Source organism: Aythya ferina (genome assembly GCF_964211825.1).
Source record: "Aythya ferina genome assembly, chromosome: Z".
In the NCBI taxonomy this organism is placed as follows: domain Eukaryota; kingdom Metazoa; phylum Chordata; class Aves; order Anseriformes; family Anatidae; genus Aythya; species Aythya ferina.
Window position 1 is genome coordinate 24190612 of NC_140299.1, and position 16389 is coordinate 24207000.

Below are 16389 nucleotides of genomic sequence, written 5' to 3' on the forward strand. Positions count from 1 at the left end.
GTTAAGATAATGATACTAGTAGCTACTAGATAGCCAATGTGGACCTCCAACACCAGTGGATGCTGTTGGAGCAGCATGCATAGCTCTCTCCCTTGTCAGCTAGTATTCAGAGCTCACTTGTATTCAGTCTTATTCCAAAGGTTATAATTCATTCTATAAGTATTATTTTTCAGTAATCTTCTTTCTTTCTTTCTTCTTCTTTTTTTTTTTTTTTTTTTTTTTCCAGAAAAACAGACAGACACATATCTAAAATACAATCACAGTCTATGTAAAGTAATCTCTTAAATTCACTTCAAAACGTAGTTATCCTCTTTGCAAGTAAGAGTTGTGGGACTACATATGCACTGTGCATCCTGAGCCAGGCTCATGACATGGTGTGAGATTGGTTTTTACAACATCACAAGGTTGGTCTACACAAAATAACACTCAAATGAAGGTCTCCTTTTGCCAGCCCCAGCGCTGAGAGCCACACTGGTTTATCTGTTCAGCAGAAGCCAGTTCTCTCCTGTAGCTGCTGTGGCCAGGGATCCAGCTCTCCATCCCTTACTCCTCGGTAGTGTGGTAATGCTTTGGCAGGTTGAAATTCAGCTGACCTCTGTATTAGCAGTGTATGATAAGCTATGGGCTATTTCCCTCTCTGCTTGCAGCAGTGCTTCTCCAAGGCTGAGAAAAACATGTTTTAGAAATGTTTTTACCATGCCTCTGTAATATAAGCCCTGAAGAGGAAGGTGTCTTTCTACACAGACATTTTCCAGAGTGGAACTGCACTTGAAATACACATACATTAACTGTTAATAAAATCATTGTAGTGGAGATCTCTTCCACCTCCTTCCAGGCTGTGCTTGTGCTCCAGGAGCTGTCCTGAAAGTGGTCCCTGACCAACAAATGCTACTTTCCACTATGGCAGAAAATCGCCAAACTCTGCATGAAAAAATGAAGATACTTTTCTACTCCCATCTCCCTGCCACAGCACATGGCTGGAAGCAGAAGAGACACTCACTTCCTTGCTGGCTGTGTAACTATCTGAGCACATTAGCTTCTTGAGAGCTAGCAAATCCTTCAGCAAAATGACAATAATGCAGCAGCGATTCTAGCACAAAATGTAGTTTTCCAAATCCAATTTAAACCTCAATACAGCAGAGGTCTTATTTATTATTCTGCAATGAGAACAGTTCAAAAAGATCATAACTTTATATTACTCTAACACCCATTGCTACGTACCTATTCAAACCCCTGCTGATAGAAATTGTAATTCACATGTGCATCACAGACAATATCACAATACCGTGGATTTAGCAACAATTTATTGGTACTGTGCCGTGCTGGGTATATGTCTTACTACAGCCTTAGTGATAACATGTAATTAAGCTCCACAATAGTAGTATTGGGAAGGGGGAGGATGTTCTTAACTTCTAAAGTAAGGTATCAGTGGACCACTTTCAGTACAAACATGTTTACATTTTAGTGACATATTCCTTTGTAAAAAGGGCTCGCATGAGAGTAAAGTTGTCCCTGTATGCAGGCACAGCACGTGCTCTGTGGTTTACAGATACATGGCCAAGCTCCTCTGCCTGATGTTGCAGGGAAGCATTAAAATCTTTCTGGAGCAGAAAGACCTAAGTAGGATTTGTGGATCAATACTACAGATACTAGCAATATTGCAGCCTGGCACTGTTTTGACAGTAGAAATCAATGTTTCCCTCTTACAGTCAGGCCTATATTCTCATTTCAGAGCTTGATGGTTTATGAGCCTAATCTAAAAACCACTGGAATGAAATCTTTCCCTTTAATGTAATAGGTTTCAGATCATTCCAAATACTTATTAATAATAATTGCAGTATTAGGTATCTGCTTTTGTACTTTCAGAATAAAAATAAACACCCAAATATTGGTACTCATTTATGGTTCTTTCTCTAACTCTTAAAATCTAATCCTATGTATTTCTAAGCATGGGTTGATGATCAGACAGCATACACGCACTACGTAACCCTGCCAGCCCTAATACAAAGGCTTAGCTACTGTTAGCCAAGCTAACATCCTTTGCTGGAAAGTAAGTCACACAACTTTTAATATATTTCCAGTGCTAAACTCATGAAGTGCAGGAAAAGACATTGACCAGGAGCTTTTTGCCCTTTTTCCTCTGGTGTGTGGTTACAAACTACAGTGACCAGGAAAAATGGATGCAACAAGTCTCGAAATCTCAGCTCATCTGAACAGGAAGTCAGACAGACTGCACTGTTATATTCAAACGTACATGGACAGATACCTTCTGGAAAGTGAGTTCCTGAATGGTGCCACTTCATGCCCATCAGGTAAATAAAAAATCAGAGCAGATGTACCTCTAGGTTTTCCACAGGTGGTAGAGTTTGTACCATACATTATGACAACGAGCAGCTTGAATTTGGCTTTCAGGATCTGCTTTCCTCACCAGTATGATTTTTCTGCCTAAACCAAATCTTAAGTCTTGCATAGCATTTTTTTGTTTACTGTACACTGTCTTCCATCTCTCCAAACCAGGATCCTGTCTCCAGGCATTTCTTCGCTTGACACGGCTTAATGCAGACCAGATTTAGAAAGTCAAATTAGCTTTTTTAGGGTTGCCTTCAGTGACATTTTAAACTCCAAATCATTTATCCAGCTTTCACATAAACAGTAACTACACTTTTTGATACTACCCAACTAAAACTCTGAGCCTTAAATAAAAATTGGGAAGAAAACAAAGCAGGTATGTTTTTTTGTTGTTGATAGTGGTGTGGCTTTTTTTTGTTGTTGTTATTGATGTTGCTTGTTTGTTTTTCAGAATGAAATAAATATTTCCAACAATGAGGTCCTTTCAGAAACAAATTTTGCCAAGCTGAAATGTTCCGGTAGTTCCTGAGTAGCAGTGTGTGGCAATAGATGAAGCCTTAGCTTTTTGTGTTAAAATCATTGTTTACTCATACACAGTTGCGTTTGACAAGGCAATTGCTTCTTGCCTTAATTGAAAATCTACCCAGATAGTTTCATGTCATTTTGTTCTCCTTGCTCTCTGCCCCCTCGGCAATACATCATGTTCGTGTTGGTGAAGCAATCCCACCCCTGGGACAGCAACAATCAGGGAGGGGAGAGCACAGATACAACTGCCCCAGTGCTGGGATTTTTCAGATTTGATTCAAAGCCCCTTGTTAAGCTCCTGAGACAGCCAAACCTCTGGCGAGCTCAGTGGCGGTGGGAGCCTGAGGAACACACGCTGCTGACACCACTGACCTGACACTTGGTTTGTTACCATCTGCTCTGTGTGAGCTTCCGTCCTGCCTTCTGCCTCCATCTCCTCAGCCTTCACGATAACATTGCCCCCAATACCCTTGCTGTCTTTCTTTTCCAATTAATCCTGGACCTTTTTCTCACCATCCTCCACACTGCTACAAAACACCCTTTTGAGCCAATAAGGCGCTACCCTGCTTTTTCATTCCCTTCTCTCCCCAGCAGGAACTCGGAAGTGGCACTCTTTAATTGAAATGCCAAAAAGAACTCTGGCTTAAGATAAATGGTCACAGGATCTTGTTTATCTTGCCTCAAACATCCCACCCTAGCCTGCTGTGAAACTTAAAGAGTGTGGCTTCTCTGGGACACTGAGCAAATCTCATTAAGCAAGTTAAAATGGTCGTCTAGGTGGTGTTACACCATAAATTAAACAGCAACAGCAAGCACCTCCTCTGAGCATAAAAAGCAGAAGTCTTGTTATAACCCACTGAAGTTCTCTCTTCAGAAGCAAACCTTCTCCATTAGGCTCTTGAAATCTGCTTTTCTTCAGGGAGTATGGCTCTTCAGCTGAGCGCAGAAGTGAGTCTGGCAAAGCAGTCCCCTATGGCAGAAACTGCCAGAGCAGGCCCAGTATAAAAACCACCACCCTTGTTCCCTAAGATTAATTTCTGCCCAGCATTCACTGGAGTGTGGCACCACTGGCCCTCATGTGTTCTGCCTTTGGGGAAGGCAGGAAGAAAGCAGTATCACTGATTTGTGTAGTGCTTTGAAACTTGGTTTGAACAAGCCAAGGGGAAAAAACAGCGTTCTGTTCCTCTGCTGGCATCAACCATACTCAGCCTGCCTTGTTCAGCTCCCCTGAAACACTGCATCTTGCCAATGTGGTTCTGGTGCTGGTGTGGATAACTGGGAAGAGCACAGCAGACTCACGGAAATGCCCACAAGCCTGAAATTAGAAGCATCAAATCTGCAAGTGCAAAGGCAAGAAGCAGTGATGGAAAAAGGGCAATCCACAAGAAGGTTGCTGGTAACTTGACTGTTCTCTAATGTCCCAGGTGCCAACTTCCCCTTCACCACTTAAACCATCCACTCAGCAAATTGAGGGTGAAAAACATAGGGAAAGATTTCAGCACCGATGTTTTGTTTCCTCATACATGTTCTTCATGAGTACTTATTTACATGTACAGATATTTACTGAAACACGGTTAGATTGCTTCTGTTAGTCTGGTGTGAGCAGGGTAGGCAGGTGTTGTATATTCAAACTTCATGTGACTGATGTGGAGACTGCTCTGGGATTCATTCTTTTTGCAAACATACAGATTCCTAAGTTTTCAAGTTTTCTTGTGTATTTAAAGAAAAGTGTTGGTCAACAATAACACATGATGTATTAACCTGCAAGATGTTGCAGTTATTGGAAGTTTTGCACATTTTTCATACACATCATCTTGGATTCGGCTTTGATTGTCCTGGAAAATGATGAAATGATGGCTTTTTCTGACAAAAGAAGTCATGTATTGCAGTGAGAGATGCATTTATTTCATACACAGGCTCATCATCAACTTTAAAAAGACAGCAAGCACTGTCGTTATCTTCACAGGGAAAGTACATTTCCCCCCCTCTTAAAGCTCATATCTAACAAATCATTTTTTCCTCCTCCAAAATACTGCTGTGTATATCACTAGGTGTACATTCCATCTGAAGGTGCTGTTTTCTCTCCCGGCTCAAGGTGATTATGTGGCTGAACACTAACTACAATTACTGACGATGTGAGGGAGAGCCATGCACGTAGCATTCATCAGAGAAAACTTGACATCCCTCCCTGACTATCCCCTTTCCCTCCCTGACCCTAACACTGAAACTGTTAGTATTCCTGAGAGTGTGAAGCAGGGAATTAGCTGTGCTTCACAAACTCTGGCAGCTCCATTCCTGTGTGCAGGGTCAGCACTCCAGCCTTTTCCAGGGCAAAGGCCGGGTGAGCAGCATCAGTAAATTTGTGCCTGATGGCAAACAGCACCAGTCCTCTCTCTGCATTGAAGAATAACAGTCTGCCACCACTGTAATCCAACAGGATGCCGATCCTGGCTGGCTGCTCTGTCACATGGACATCGCTCATCACGCCCGTGTGAAAAAACCTGTAAAGAAAGCTGTGGGAAAACGGAAATTAAAAGCAGTGAGCCTCCTCATTGTGATTTAACAGAAATAATGTACCACTTAATTCCCACCTATTAACAGCGGGATACAGCAGCGTATCACATGGCAACAGGATTTTGCTCAGTGTATAACCTGCCTACCTAAGCAAATATGGCATTGCTTCAAAGCCCTGTCCAGCATGCTGATGAGTCTTTTCATTCAACATCTTCAAACCCTCCTGCTGAAAGCTGACTTGCTAAAATTGTATTCATCTGTATTTTTCTTATTACATGTCTTTGTGGCGATTTAAGCATGAGCTATGCTATGGCAAAGCCCTTTGCATCCCAGGTGTTTCATTTAGTTGGTTATGTTCATGTGTTCACACGATCTCACACACACACACACACAAAAAAAAAAAAAAAAAAAAAAAAAAAACAACAAAAAAAACAACCAAACAAACAAAAACAAACAAACAAACAAACAAAAAAAACACTTGTTTACATCAAAAACACCTTCACATCATTAAGAGGGTTATGACTCACAAATCTCCACTAGCCTCCTGACACTGGCCTACTGAAGACTACCCTGCAGTCCTGCCGCAGTAGCAGGTGGGTCCCTGTTGCTGTGAAGGGCAAGGCAGCAGAAGGCATTCCCTATAGAGGCTTGAAGCTGGAAATAGACTCTATAAAGACTATGCTTAAGGACATTGGTGGCATTTTGTGAAATGGTTCAGGATATGATCCTGGAAAGACAAAGCAGTAATAAATGGAGTTTTGATTCATTGGCTGGGTAAAGGGAGGTAAGTTGGCCTGTTTGAGATTTTTTTAAGATGCATTATAAGACTTTTTTTAAGAGGAGGAGGTTTTAAGATACTTTGTAGTTGCCCTTTTCTTGCTACAAAACTTTCAGAAAGAAAGCAGAGGGGTCCTTTCTGCTCTTGGCATTCTTGAAGCTCACCAATTTTGTTTACAGGACAGACAAGTAACTTCTCAAGCAGCCAGACTCACTCAGGTTTACCTGGTTTGTGTAGGACAGCAGTGCATGCACCAGGAATTATCACTCAGTCCCAGGGCACTGCTCTGAGGTGTTGTCTCATAGCAAATCCCAATCCTGTAGCTTCTGCAGGCAGAGACAACAGTTTCCCAGTAATGACAACCCCGAGCAGGCAGCAGCTCACCCAGGACTGATGGAAACCTATTTGTGGAAAAGGCATAGGGTAAAGTGAGTGTGGTGATAGACAACCATATTGCGATATTCATTATAGTTACATCATGCAGCATCATCTAAAATTACTAATGGGTTACAAAGTGAGGAACAACGTGAAAGGAGAGATTACTTTTAGCCACAACATATTCAAAAATAAACCAACAAATCTCATCTTTTCAGTACAGCAAGTTTCTTTGATACTATAGTGCACTCAAGGATTAAGCAGTGACCACAGACCGAGGCAAACTCAGCTGTCGCACTAGGTAATTTCTCTCTGACCATTGTCTTTGACTTTCTGTGGAGATTCCTCCATTCACCACTGAACTCTGCCCAGCACCTACATCACTGCTGCTACCAGTATTATTGAAGGATTGCAATGTTTAAAAGGAGGTCTGTCACATAATGTACAGGGGCTGCATGACTGAAAAATTCAGTGCTTCTACAAAGTTAGTTAGTGATGTGCGAAAGCTGCCTACAGAGAAAAGAAAGAGTTTTGCCCATCCAGAATCCCCCAGGCTGGCTGCGCTCAGCATGCTGCTACTCACCCAGTGAATTTGGCTTTCTCGGGAAGGCAGATCACAGTTGCATCAGGGGAGATTTGCAAAGCAGGATGAGCTGTGCCACTCAGTACGTGAAATCGAGTTGCTAGTATAATTCACAACAAAGAAATGCCAGTTCAGAGAGGTTACCAACATTAACATGAGATGAACCATAATATATTAAATAACAACCACTGTCACCTTAGCAGGACAGAGCTGTGCCTCCTGGCAGGTAGGAGTAACATAAAGCTGCAACAATGCAAGGACTCTTCTTCTGGAAACCAGGCTCAAGGATTATAACAAGTTATACCATCCAAAAAACTAACTAGCTGGGTGACAGAGAAGTCTTTGGTGTTAAAGATGGTTGAATTTTCAATGGATTGCTTTTTCAGAATAGCAAATTTGAATTTTGAAGCTGGTTTGGAAGAACGATGGATGATTTAATCATTTCAATCTCTGACAGAGTTAGAGAATTCAACAGTTTTGCTTCTGAGGTCAAAACACTTTTAAACTGACAGACAACTACCAACTTCAAGTAAAGTAGTCTCAGATTTTGCTAATTGTAAGGAGATAAAATATGGTGCCTTTTACCTCAATAACTTTCCCACTCCCATAACGGCAAATTCAGTTACGATTTCTGGAGGAAAATTATATACTTGACTGCTTTGCCCACTTACCCCATTGTTTTGACATCAGAAAATGGTGATATACCTTTAGTTGAGATGAGAGCAGCTTCACTCTGTTCACTTGTCCCAAATGTGTTGACAGCCCTCAAGTAGAAGAAATAGTTCACATTGGGCTCCAGGGATACTTTCAATTCATTTCTCTTTATACCAGAAAAAGATCTGAAAATATTTAAGATTTTCATACATGAAAACACATGCAGATACACAAAAAAGGAAAGACTAATCTAAACCACCTAAATATATTGTTGACTATTGAAGCAGGCACCATAGGGAAACTACAAAACAGAAAGGTGATCACTGTTTTCACAAACAAACAGGTTCTGCAGGAGCTTTGCAATTTTACTTGAGATATCCTGACTACTTTTTCTGATGAATTTTCAGACATTTGTCCCTTAACTCCTTCTCACTCAGTGCGGTCATTTGGTGCAACACTGACTTTATTTTGTAGCATAAGTCATCACATAAAATGTTAGCAGCACAGCATCAAATTCTCATCAACCTCCTGTACAAAGCCTGCATTACAAAATAAACAAGCTTATGAAGAAAAAAAAAGCTTTTAATTAACTCAGCTGCATAATTATGAACACTCTTGCTGTGTTTGTACTGTCTGGGCACATGCTTTAGGTCCAAAAGAAGGGATACCCTTTCCTAAGACCACATAGAAACCTTGCAGTTATTATTATGAATGCCTTGCTCACCAGCTGTTCATCAACAAAGTTTTGGCTTTGTCTCCCTCGCTGTGCCATGCCCTCTAACAGGCTGGTTTTGAAAAAGGCAGCAGCAGGAGAACTGCCTTTGCACAGTGCCCTGTTTTGCCTCCTCTTTGAGGTGTCTAAAAAGCTCAAGCCCTTGCATTCTCAGCCACTGAAGTATTGACACACGGCAGACAAATAAGTGTCAGCACCCACTCAATCTGCTTCACAGGCACTTTGAAGCACCAGTGAAAGTACTTTGCATGGCTAGAAAAATGCCAATTTTATTTTATGTATCATTGGGAATACGAAAGATTGGCTTAATAGATTCTCACACAATGGGTCCTGCTTTCCCTCATTTTTGTATCACGTGGCAAAGCCAGACAGTGTATACCTGGTGCACTGTATGCTTGTTGGTAAAGACTGTGTATCTGTAGAGATTAGGCAATTTCCTCCAACAAATGCTTATGGAAGTCTTCAAGGCACGTATTTAATTTTCAAGCATAATACATGTCTTTTGAGATAACCCCCCTGCCCTCCGGGCTGAAAGACAATAACCTCAGCGGTAAGAGGGAGAGCTGAATGCAGGAGTGTTGCTCTGCACTCCAGCAAATTCACAAGCAGGAGATTTGTCTCCAGTGAGCATGCAAGGCACCTTCTTTTCCAAACAGGGTTTGAGAGTGGAGCTCAGGATTGTCTGCCTCCTGCAGGTAATGTCTCCACGGGGAGCCAGATTAAACAAATCACCTTTACCACCACTAATTACTGTGACCCCAGAGGAGGTACGGCAGGCAAGTCAACTGTGAAGTAAAATCATTGCTATTCATTTGTTGTGAATGTTTTTCCCCGTATGTCCCACCAGAGAGCAGCACAATCTGAAGAATAATCTGTGCTCATCCATTATGATTTTTAACACGCCTCCCTCTGCTGCATTTATCAGACAAAGCTAAAATCCCACAGTCCTACACACAGCATATTCCTGTTAACACCACGTAGAGCTCTGCGTCTAGGAGGACAGCATCCTGGGGAAAGGCTGGTGCCTCATCCTTATTATTCTGTAATGTGTATTTTGTACCGAGAGTTGACATTAAAAGTGATTGAAAACACAGAAAAAGCACTGGGTTCCTCTGTGATCTTTCAAATTTGAAAGAATTTCAGACAGTTTGGAGCTCTTGCACGATCAGCACTGGGCCTTGCTGCTTTGGGGCATGTGTTACATTAGTGCTAGAACTCATGCAGTAAACAAAAGAAGTGGGTTGTCCAAACATGGAAGCAATTGCACTCTCGCTTCACCCCTGTAATTAAGCAAAGCCCTAACCATGACAGCACTTCAGCAAGGCACTGGGAGTTAGGCTGGGTGATAACTTCTTCCTGGAAGGTTCAGGGAAGAGGCGCAACCTCACAAGTGAACATCACACATGAAACAAGAAAAAGGCTTTGTTTGAGTACAGGGAACATGAGAAAATGGAAAGATAAGTCAAACAAAAATACATAGGAACTGAGCAAGGAGGCAAATATAGAGGAAGCAATAGAAAGGAAAATGGGGGTGGAAGCTGAGGTATTGGAAAAGAAGTGGACACCCAAGCTTTGAGGAAATTCTGCTCTTTAACAGCATCATCTTGACATCTTTGGTTTGAATCTGAAGCGCAAATCACCAGAAAGAAGTTTGAGCAAGTAGTTGCAGGTGAGATGAGATGAAGATATGTAAGCTATTCCTTGAAAGCTTTTTCTGGCAACATCCATGTGTCTTAAGCACAGTGATGTTCTCTGTGTCGTGCCTTCTTCTGTCTTCTGGAAAATGTTACTTAAGCCAGTGCCCTCACAAAGAAATTAGAAAATATTTTCTTTTTCACTATTAGCTAGTTAACTGATGGCTACTTAGTAAAACATGAAAATGCTTTTAATTCTAAGTAGTCATGTACATTTCAGCACAAGAAGTAGATCTGGGATATTCATATTCTAAAGTGTGGATTCCAGAGCCTGGATGTTCGGAAAAGATTTGGAGTCTAGCTGACTGAAAACAGGATCAGCCATCAAAGTTCAGCCTTGTGTTTCTCCCAAACCTGAAATTCTCCAAATAAGAGTTTGGTTGCATGTTTAAATATAAGAGCAATACCATACCTCTTTTCAGCTGTAATAGTGAGAAGGAAATGCCTGGAGTTTAAGCAGGTCTGGTCAGTAAAACAATGAACAGGTTTTCAAATAGTGTTCTCTGCTTGGCAATCTTTTTTAGCCATCTCTAAGCTGCCTAAGAGTAAGAGTCCATCATTTTTAGCTACGATTAAGGCTTAAAAACAGTACTGCTGCTGCCAACTAATGAAACAGTATATGCCAACAAGAAGGAATTTCACTTGCAACACTGAGCCAGCTCCAAGCTCATGAAAAGCTGAGTGCAAAGAAGAAATAGGTTTTGCTATTGCCTTTCTGTCTAGAGGATAGGGTGAGGGAGGAAAGTGAATACTGAGGGCTTCTCAGGCTCTTAGCAATTACTGTTGTTTGTCATGCTTCAGGTTAACCATGTAATCAGTAATGAAAAAGTAAAGAGGAAAAGAAGGTATGATTACTGCCCAGCTTACAGCAACAGAGGACAAGAATGGGAGAAGGGAAGGGGAAATGCGTTTCTAATATCCTGATTGTTTTGGGTAAAAGCCTGTTTAATTTCTGAGTTCTTGTAACAATCATTGCAGCTAGGTCTTTCTCACTCCCACCTGAAGTATTGAAGCATGTAATTTTGGCCATGAAGGAAAAAGAAATGCAACTACAACCTTTTTTTTTTTTTTTTTTTTTTTTTTTTTTTTTTTTTTTTTTTGTGGCACCTTTTTTCTACGTGAAATATACCTGACTACTTCATAGGTGATTGAAAATGTAATAATGTTATTGTCAAAGCATGATGCATTCTGGCCTTTAGCATAAATATTATCACATTTACACTTTCCCCACAACATCTTGGTATCATGATACAAATTACAGAGCACAGAAATTCAAGAAACATTGAATTTAAGTATTCTGTGCATCTCTTCTTTATCTTCCTAAGAATAATCTGTAAGTTTCAAAATTCAGGCTCCAAATTTCAGGCATGCGCTATTCAAAGCAGAGCAGAAAGGAGTTCCATGCTTCTTCACCTTTAAATTGACAAGTAGCAACTGTCTCCTACATTTGTGATTTCCCTGTTTTTAGGGAAACCTGATTCTGTGTTTTGATGCATGTTCCTCTCATCAGCATCCTCATTTATTTCAAGAAAGCAGTATCTAGAGGGTATTTCTTAATATTGCATAAACCCAGCAAATGATATGCCTTGTAGTGATTCAGAACACCCTCTGTGTTGTCATTGCAATTCCCACCCCCAATATCACACTGAAACAACACCTCCAGACCTGTGCAGGTACCACTGATACCAAGTCATAGCTGAAGATATGCAGGCTTCCAAAGACAGATGCAGAAGCACACAAAAGGGGTACACCATGAGTGCAAAAAAGCCCTAGAAGCTAAATATAAAGAGCAAACTTCTCTGAGTTCCCTTCCAGCTGCGCTGCATGCTTCATTTCCTCTCCTCTGTCCTGGCTCTGACTGTTGCAGTGTTAGATCAACAAAGCACCATCTGCAATGGTCTTCACCTGTATCTAGGATGTCAAACTCAGAACAGGCAGAGAGGAGGAAGATACCCTATTTTCTACACATTGCTTCCTGAGCTGGCTGGAGGGTCATGGGCAAAACAGCAGGAGAGAGGTTTGCTCTCCTGTTTCCAGTGTTAGACCTGTCCTTTGAGGAGACAGAAAATTTCAGTCACTGGTGGTGTCAGTCTCCCATTAGTGGAGAGGGTGACATTCAGTCACTTCCACTTCTATGAACTCACCGCATAATGTACTAATTTCTGTCTCCTTGAGCCTTTCATATTTCTCATGATGTGATACATGGCTTCCATCTGAACAGCCCACACACCTAATCCCTGGACTACACTTCTCACAGTTTTCCATCTTCCACCCACAGTTCCATTGACTTCTCAACAGAAAGAGTCTGAACAGCAAGAAAATAGCAGAGCTCTGGAAACTGAAAGAAACGTTTCAAAGCTGCATAAAGACTCTGGAAAAAGAATCAACCCAGTGAGGAGCTTGAAAAGCACAGCAGCAGGCCAGGGACTTGTGGTTGTAGAAGGCTTAACACCGTTTTATACAAAACCATGCCAAGCTGGCAAAGAGAACCCAGAAATGAAAATCTAGATTTCTTGATGGTATGTAGAAGAAAACTTTTTTTGTGAGGATTTATTTCTAGAGGTTCCTCAAGTTTTCTCCTTGGGGAGCTGGGATTGCCCAAGGACATGCTGAAGGCTACAATGGGCTGGTCCCATCCAGGGGCTCCACACATGGCCCCAGCTGTTTGATGGGGGCATTTCACCCTGCTTGCTCCCTTGGCAGTGTTCCTTGGCTTGTGTGAGCTTCCAGAACAGCTTGCATGAAAACAGCCATGCAAGCTGAGACGGAATCGTTTTCTCCAAGTGAAGTTAGTGAGATATCTGAACATTATTGCCCACAAGTTCTCTAAGTGGCCTTCCCTCACTGCTGCTTACCCGCTGTGCCCCTGAGAGCATCTGTATGAACTTCACAGGGCTGCTGGGAAATGAATTTGGACTCCCACCCAGTGACGGGGGAATTGCTCATCTAAGGGACTGGGGCAAGCATGAGAGGTGCAGGCTGTCTGTTGGAAGGCTGTGTGTTTGGCAGGTCCCCAGGATGAATGTTGTTCAGGAAATGAGTGAAGGACATACTCTGAGCTTTCAAGGAAAGTAGCCAATAGAAACTATAGCATTTCAAGGCCCAAATGCTCCTAGGTGGATATAAATACACTATTTTATCCCACCTAGTATAGGTACTTTACAGAGTAACTCAAAGCTCCTTACGTGTACTTCCAAAAAGCACCTCTGCTCATCTAAGACCTGACTCACCTCCTGGAGCTATGTGTCTCACTGATCAGCTACATGACAAATTGATTTCTAGTCCTAACTTGCACATCAGCAGTGTTGGAAGCAATACAGGCAGTATGCTCCATCTACCAAATTTCTATTTTTTATGAAAAAAATAAAAAATTTAAAAAAGAAATAAATTCTCCATCCTTTACCATTATGGACTAAACTTTCCAGGTTAATCTTAGGGGGGTTGCTTTTGGAAAAGTAAAGAGAGGCAAATGAGAGGGAAAATAAGTGGTAAAAGGTGGTCTTTGACACTGTAGAAAGATGATGTCAGAACCCTTCCACAAACACAGAGATCTTCAACTGAAGCATTCTGAGAAAAGTCATGATTTTGTCATCTGTGAATTTTTTGTAGTTGCCACAGTAAAAAGACAGCTGCTGCCCACATAAAGGCCAAAAAGTCAAATGTGACTCTGTATGATTATAAACATTTTAGATTTTGCACGAGCTTACTCAAAAAAGGTAATGGGTCAGTTCTGGCAGCTTGTTGCAACAGTTATCTCCACACTAGCAAACGGCTTGGTTTTAACAGCACTTCTCTCACAGATTACAGAAATGGACACACTTGCTGGTTCAGTTTTGAGAAAAAGAGGCAATTGCAGTTAACAGCAAAGAAATTTAAGGACAAGTACACAGCCCAGATCTGGGGAACAGCTACATTATCCCTGACCGACAGTGACTTTGGGAGTTCGACAGCAACCTGATGGCCTCATGAAATATGTATAAAACAGAGGAGGTCATGGCTGCCCTCCCAGAGAGCAGGAAATCTGGGCAAGATGCCTCCTCCTCCTCTTGTTTGCATTAACACGGCATGCTGGTACTGGGTGAAACAAGGTCTCCCAACCCTGCAGAAGTTTCTTCTTTCAGTTTTTAGCCTACTTTTCTAAGGAACAAGATACACACAAATGCACTTACTTGTCTACTAGAAACCTGTGAGCTCTTTAATCCACTTAACTAATTTTTATTGCAAGGGAAATTTTTTGAACAAACAAACAGCAACAACAAAATACAAAATAAGGACATACAGACTACCACATATTTTTTTCTGCATTTCAACACAACCAATGGTTTTGCTGCCTAGTGGTGTCTATGTCTCTTCTTGGCTTCTCCTGTATGCCACTCACACTTGCTGTAGGGGAAACCAGAGAGGGTCTCACAAAAGCATATGCCACCCTGAATTTCAAAGCTGTTGTGTTGCTGCAGACTCAAGTGGTATTTTTGCAAAGAGTGGTGCAGACACACACATGCAGAGCAGAACAGCGCAGGGCTCTGCTGTGCTTTGGGAGGGATCTGCACATTCACAGGTGGGTAACCAACATTATGGAGATACCAGTATCTCACCTTGCTGTGTCCTCCAGCTGGCTCCTATCTTGTTCCCCAGAAAGCAGAGAGCACACTGGGCTGGACTCCTCCATTCCACTGTCTCCCACAGAGCTCAGCTGCCCTCTCCTGCCCTGCCTGGGGCTATCACAGCTGTGGGGGAGTGATTGCTTCCCCAGCCAGCACAGCCCTGCAACTTCTGGTTGATTGCAGACAGTGCAACATCTCCAGGGTTTTGACCCCAAGCAAAAGGGATTCTCCGGTTAAGCAGAATAAAAAAGAAGTATTTTTATGTCTCTTAGCCTAATCTCATAGATTAGTATCCAGCCACTAAATTCTTCAGCATGCAGAAGCTGATTTCTTTCTTGCGCAGCTGAAGACAGAATAATCTCTTGCATAATGACCCGCAGTCTGGGAAGCACTCATTAACATCTGCCTAATCTGATTGAGCAACATTTGCAACCGCAGCACTGACCTGAGACCCTCTCCTTCCGGCGAGTGCTGTCGGCAGTACTCCAGGGTGAAGGACTCTGCTGCTGCTGAGCCATCGTGCCAGCGTATGGTGGCTGTGTCCCAGCACACCATGCAGTCTTCAGCCTTGATGGTGGGGATGGCAGGTGCTGTGGACACAGGAACACATTAGCTGCACTGCAAGGCAGGTACCAGCAGCTGCTGAGATGCTGTCAAGGGAAAGGAAGACTCATCTCCCCCCCAAAAAACAAAGGACAGTTAGATTTACCTGTCCAGCAATGATCTTTTGCTTATTTGTGTTTCAACAGCAAACGTTTACATTACAGGGGAAAAAAAGACATGCTGGAAAAGTCACTGTGAATATATGTGCATACCTGCACATCCTTAGAATGTCCAAAGAGATTTTTATGCCTTTGCTCAAGCACATTTTCACCATTTCCACCATTCTTTATGGAGCAGAGCATCAAGACTCTCCTGTGTATAGCCCTGCTTAGGTTACCTCAGTCCTGTCCTCAGCAGTTTCTGTATGAACTGCATCAGAAAGAAATGTACTGCCACAGAACTGAGGGATGATGATGAGTTTCTGCTTAATTATGTCCTGTTTATTTTTGCAATGCGGATTCTAAAAATTGGTTCGGTAATTTCACTTTTTTAGAGCCTCAGTTTAAGAACTGCAAACCCTACTGCAAGACAGAAAACTGAATGTAAAGCAGTGCACTGAATGCAAGTAATCAAAAGCTATTGTGTAAAATAGCACACCCAACACCACAGGCTGAAAATTGTTTAGTTGTATTCACTTACTCTATCTCTTTCCAGGGAACAGCAACATAGGAACATTGCAGTCTGTTGTTGACTCTCAGATAAACAGTCTTAACACTAATCATTAAAATAAACGTTTTTAATTTAAAGATGTCATAGGAAGTTGTCTTGCTTTTAAAGTAATTAAGTTTCAAATAGAAGGCCTACTAGGTAAAAGATGGAAAAAGGACAATTTTATGACAAGATAATCTCATAGAGCTGCAGTGAAGGTTCAAGATCACTCTGTTTTGTAACAAAAATAGTTTCTTATTATCAGAAAAGGAAACAAACAAACAAACAAACAAACAAAAAACACAACAAAGTACATATTGATTTCCTGG

At 41.8% G+C, this 16389-nt stretch overlaps 1 protein-coding gene across 1 annotated transcript in view; it reads right to left on the minus strand.

Moving 5' to 3' along the window:
• Positions 1–4757: 4757 nt before the first annotated feature.
• The window catches only part of CMYA5 (cardiomyopathy associated 5), a 46377-nt gene continuing 34745 nt past the window's right edge, over positions 4758–16389 (minus strand). Inside the window, exons 9-13 of the mRNA XM_084503227.1 lie at positions 15255–15399; positions 7830–7963; positions 7125–7224; positions 6391–6567; positions 4758–5387 (exon numbers count right to left, since the gene is read on the minus strand). Of these exons, the coding sequence (XP_084359353.1) occupies positions 5135–5387; positions 6391–6567; positions 7125–7224; positions 7830–7963; positions 15255–15399 (809 nt within the window). The 3' untranslated portion in view covers positions 4758–5134. The remainder of the gene's footprint in view (positions 5388–6390; positions 6568–7124; positions 7225–7829; positions 7964–15254; positions 15400–16389) is intronic.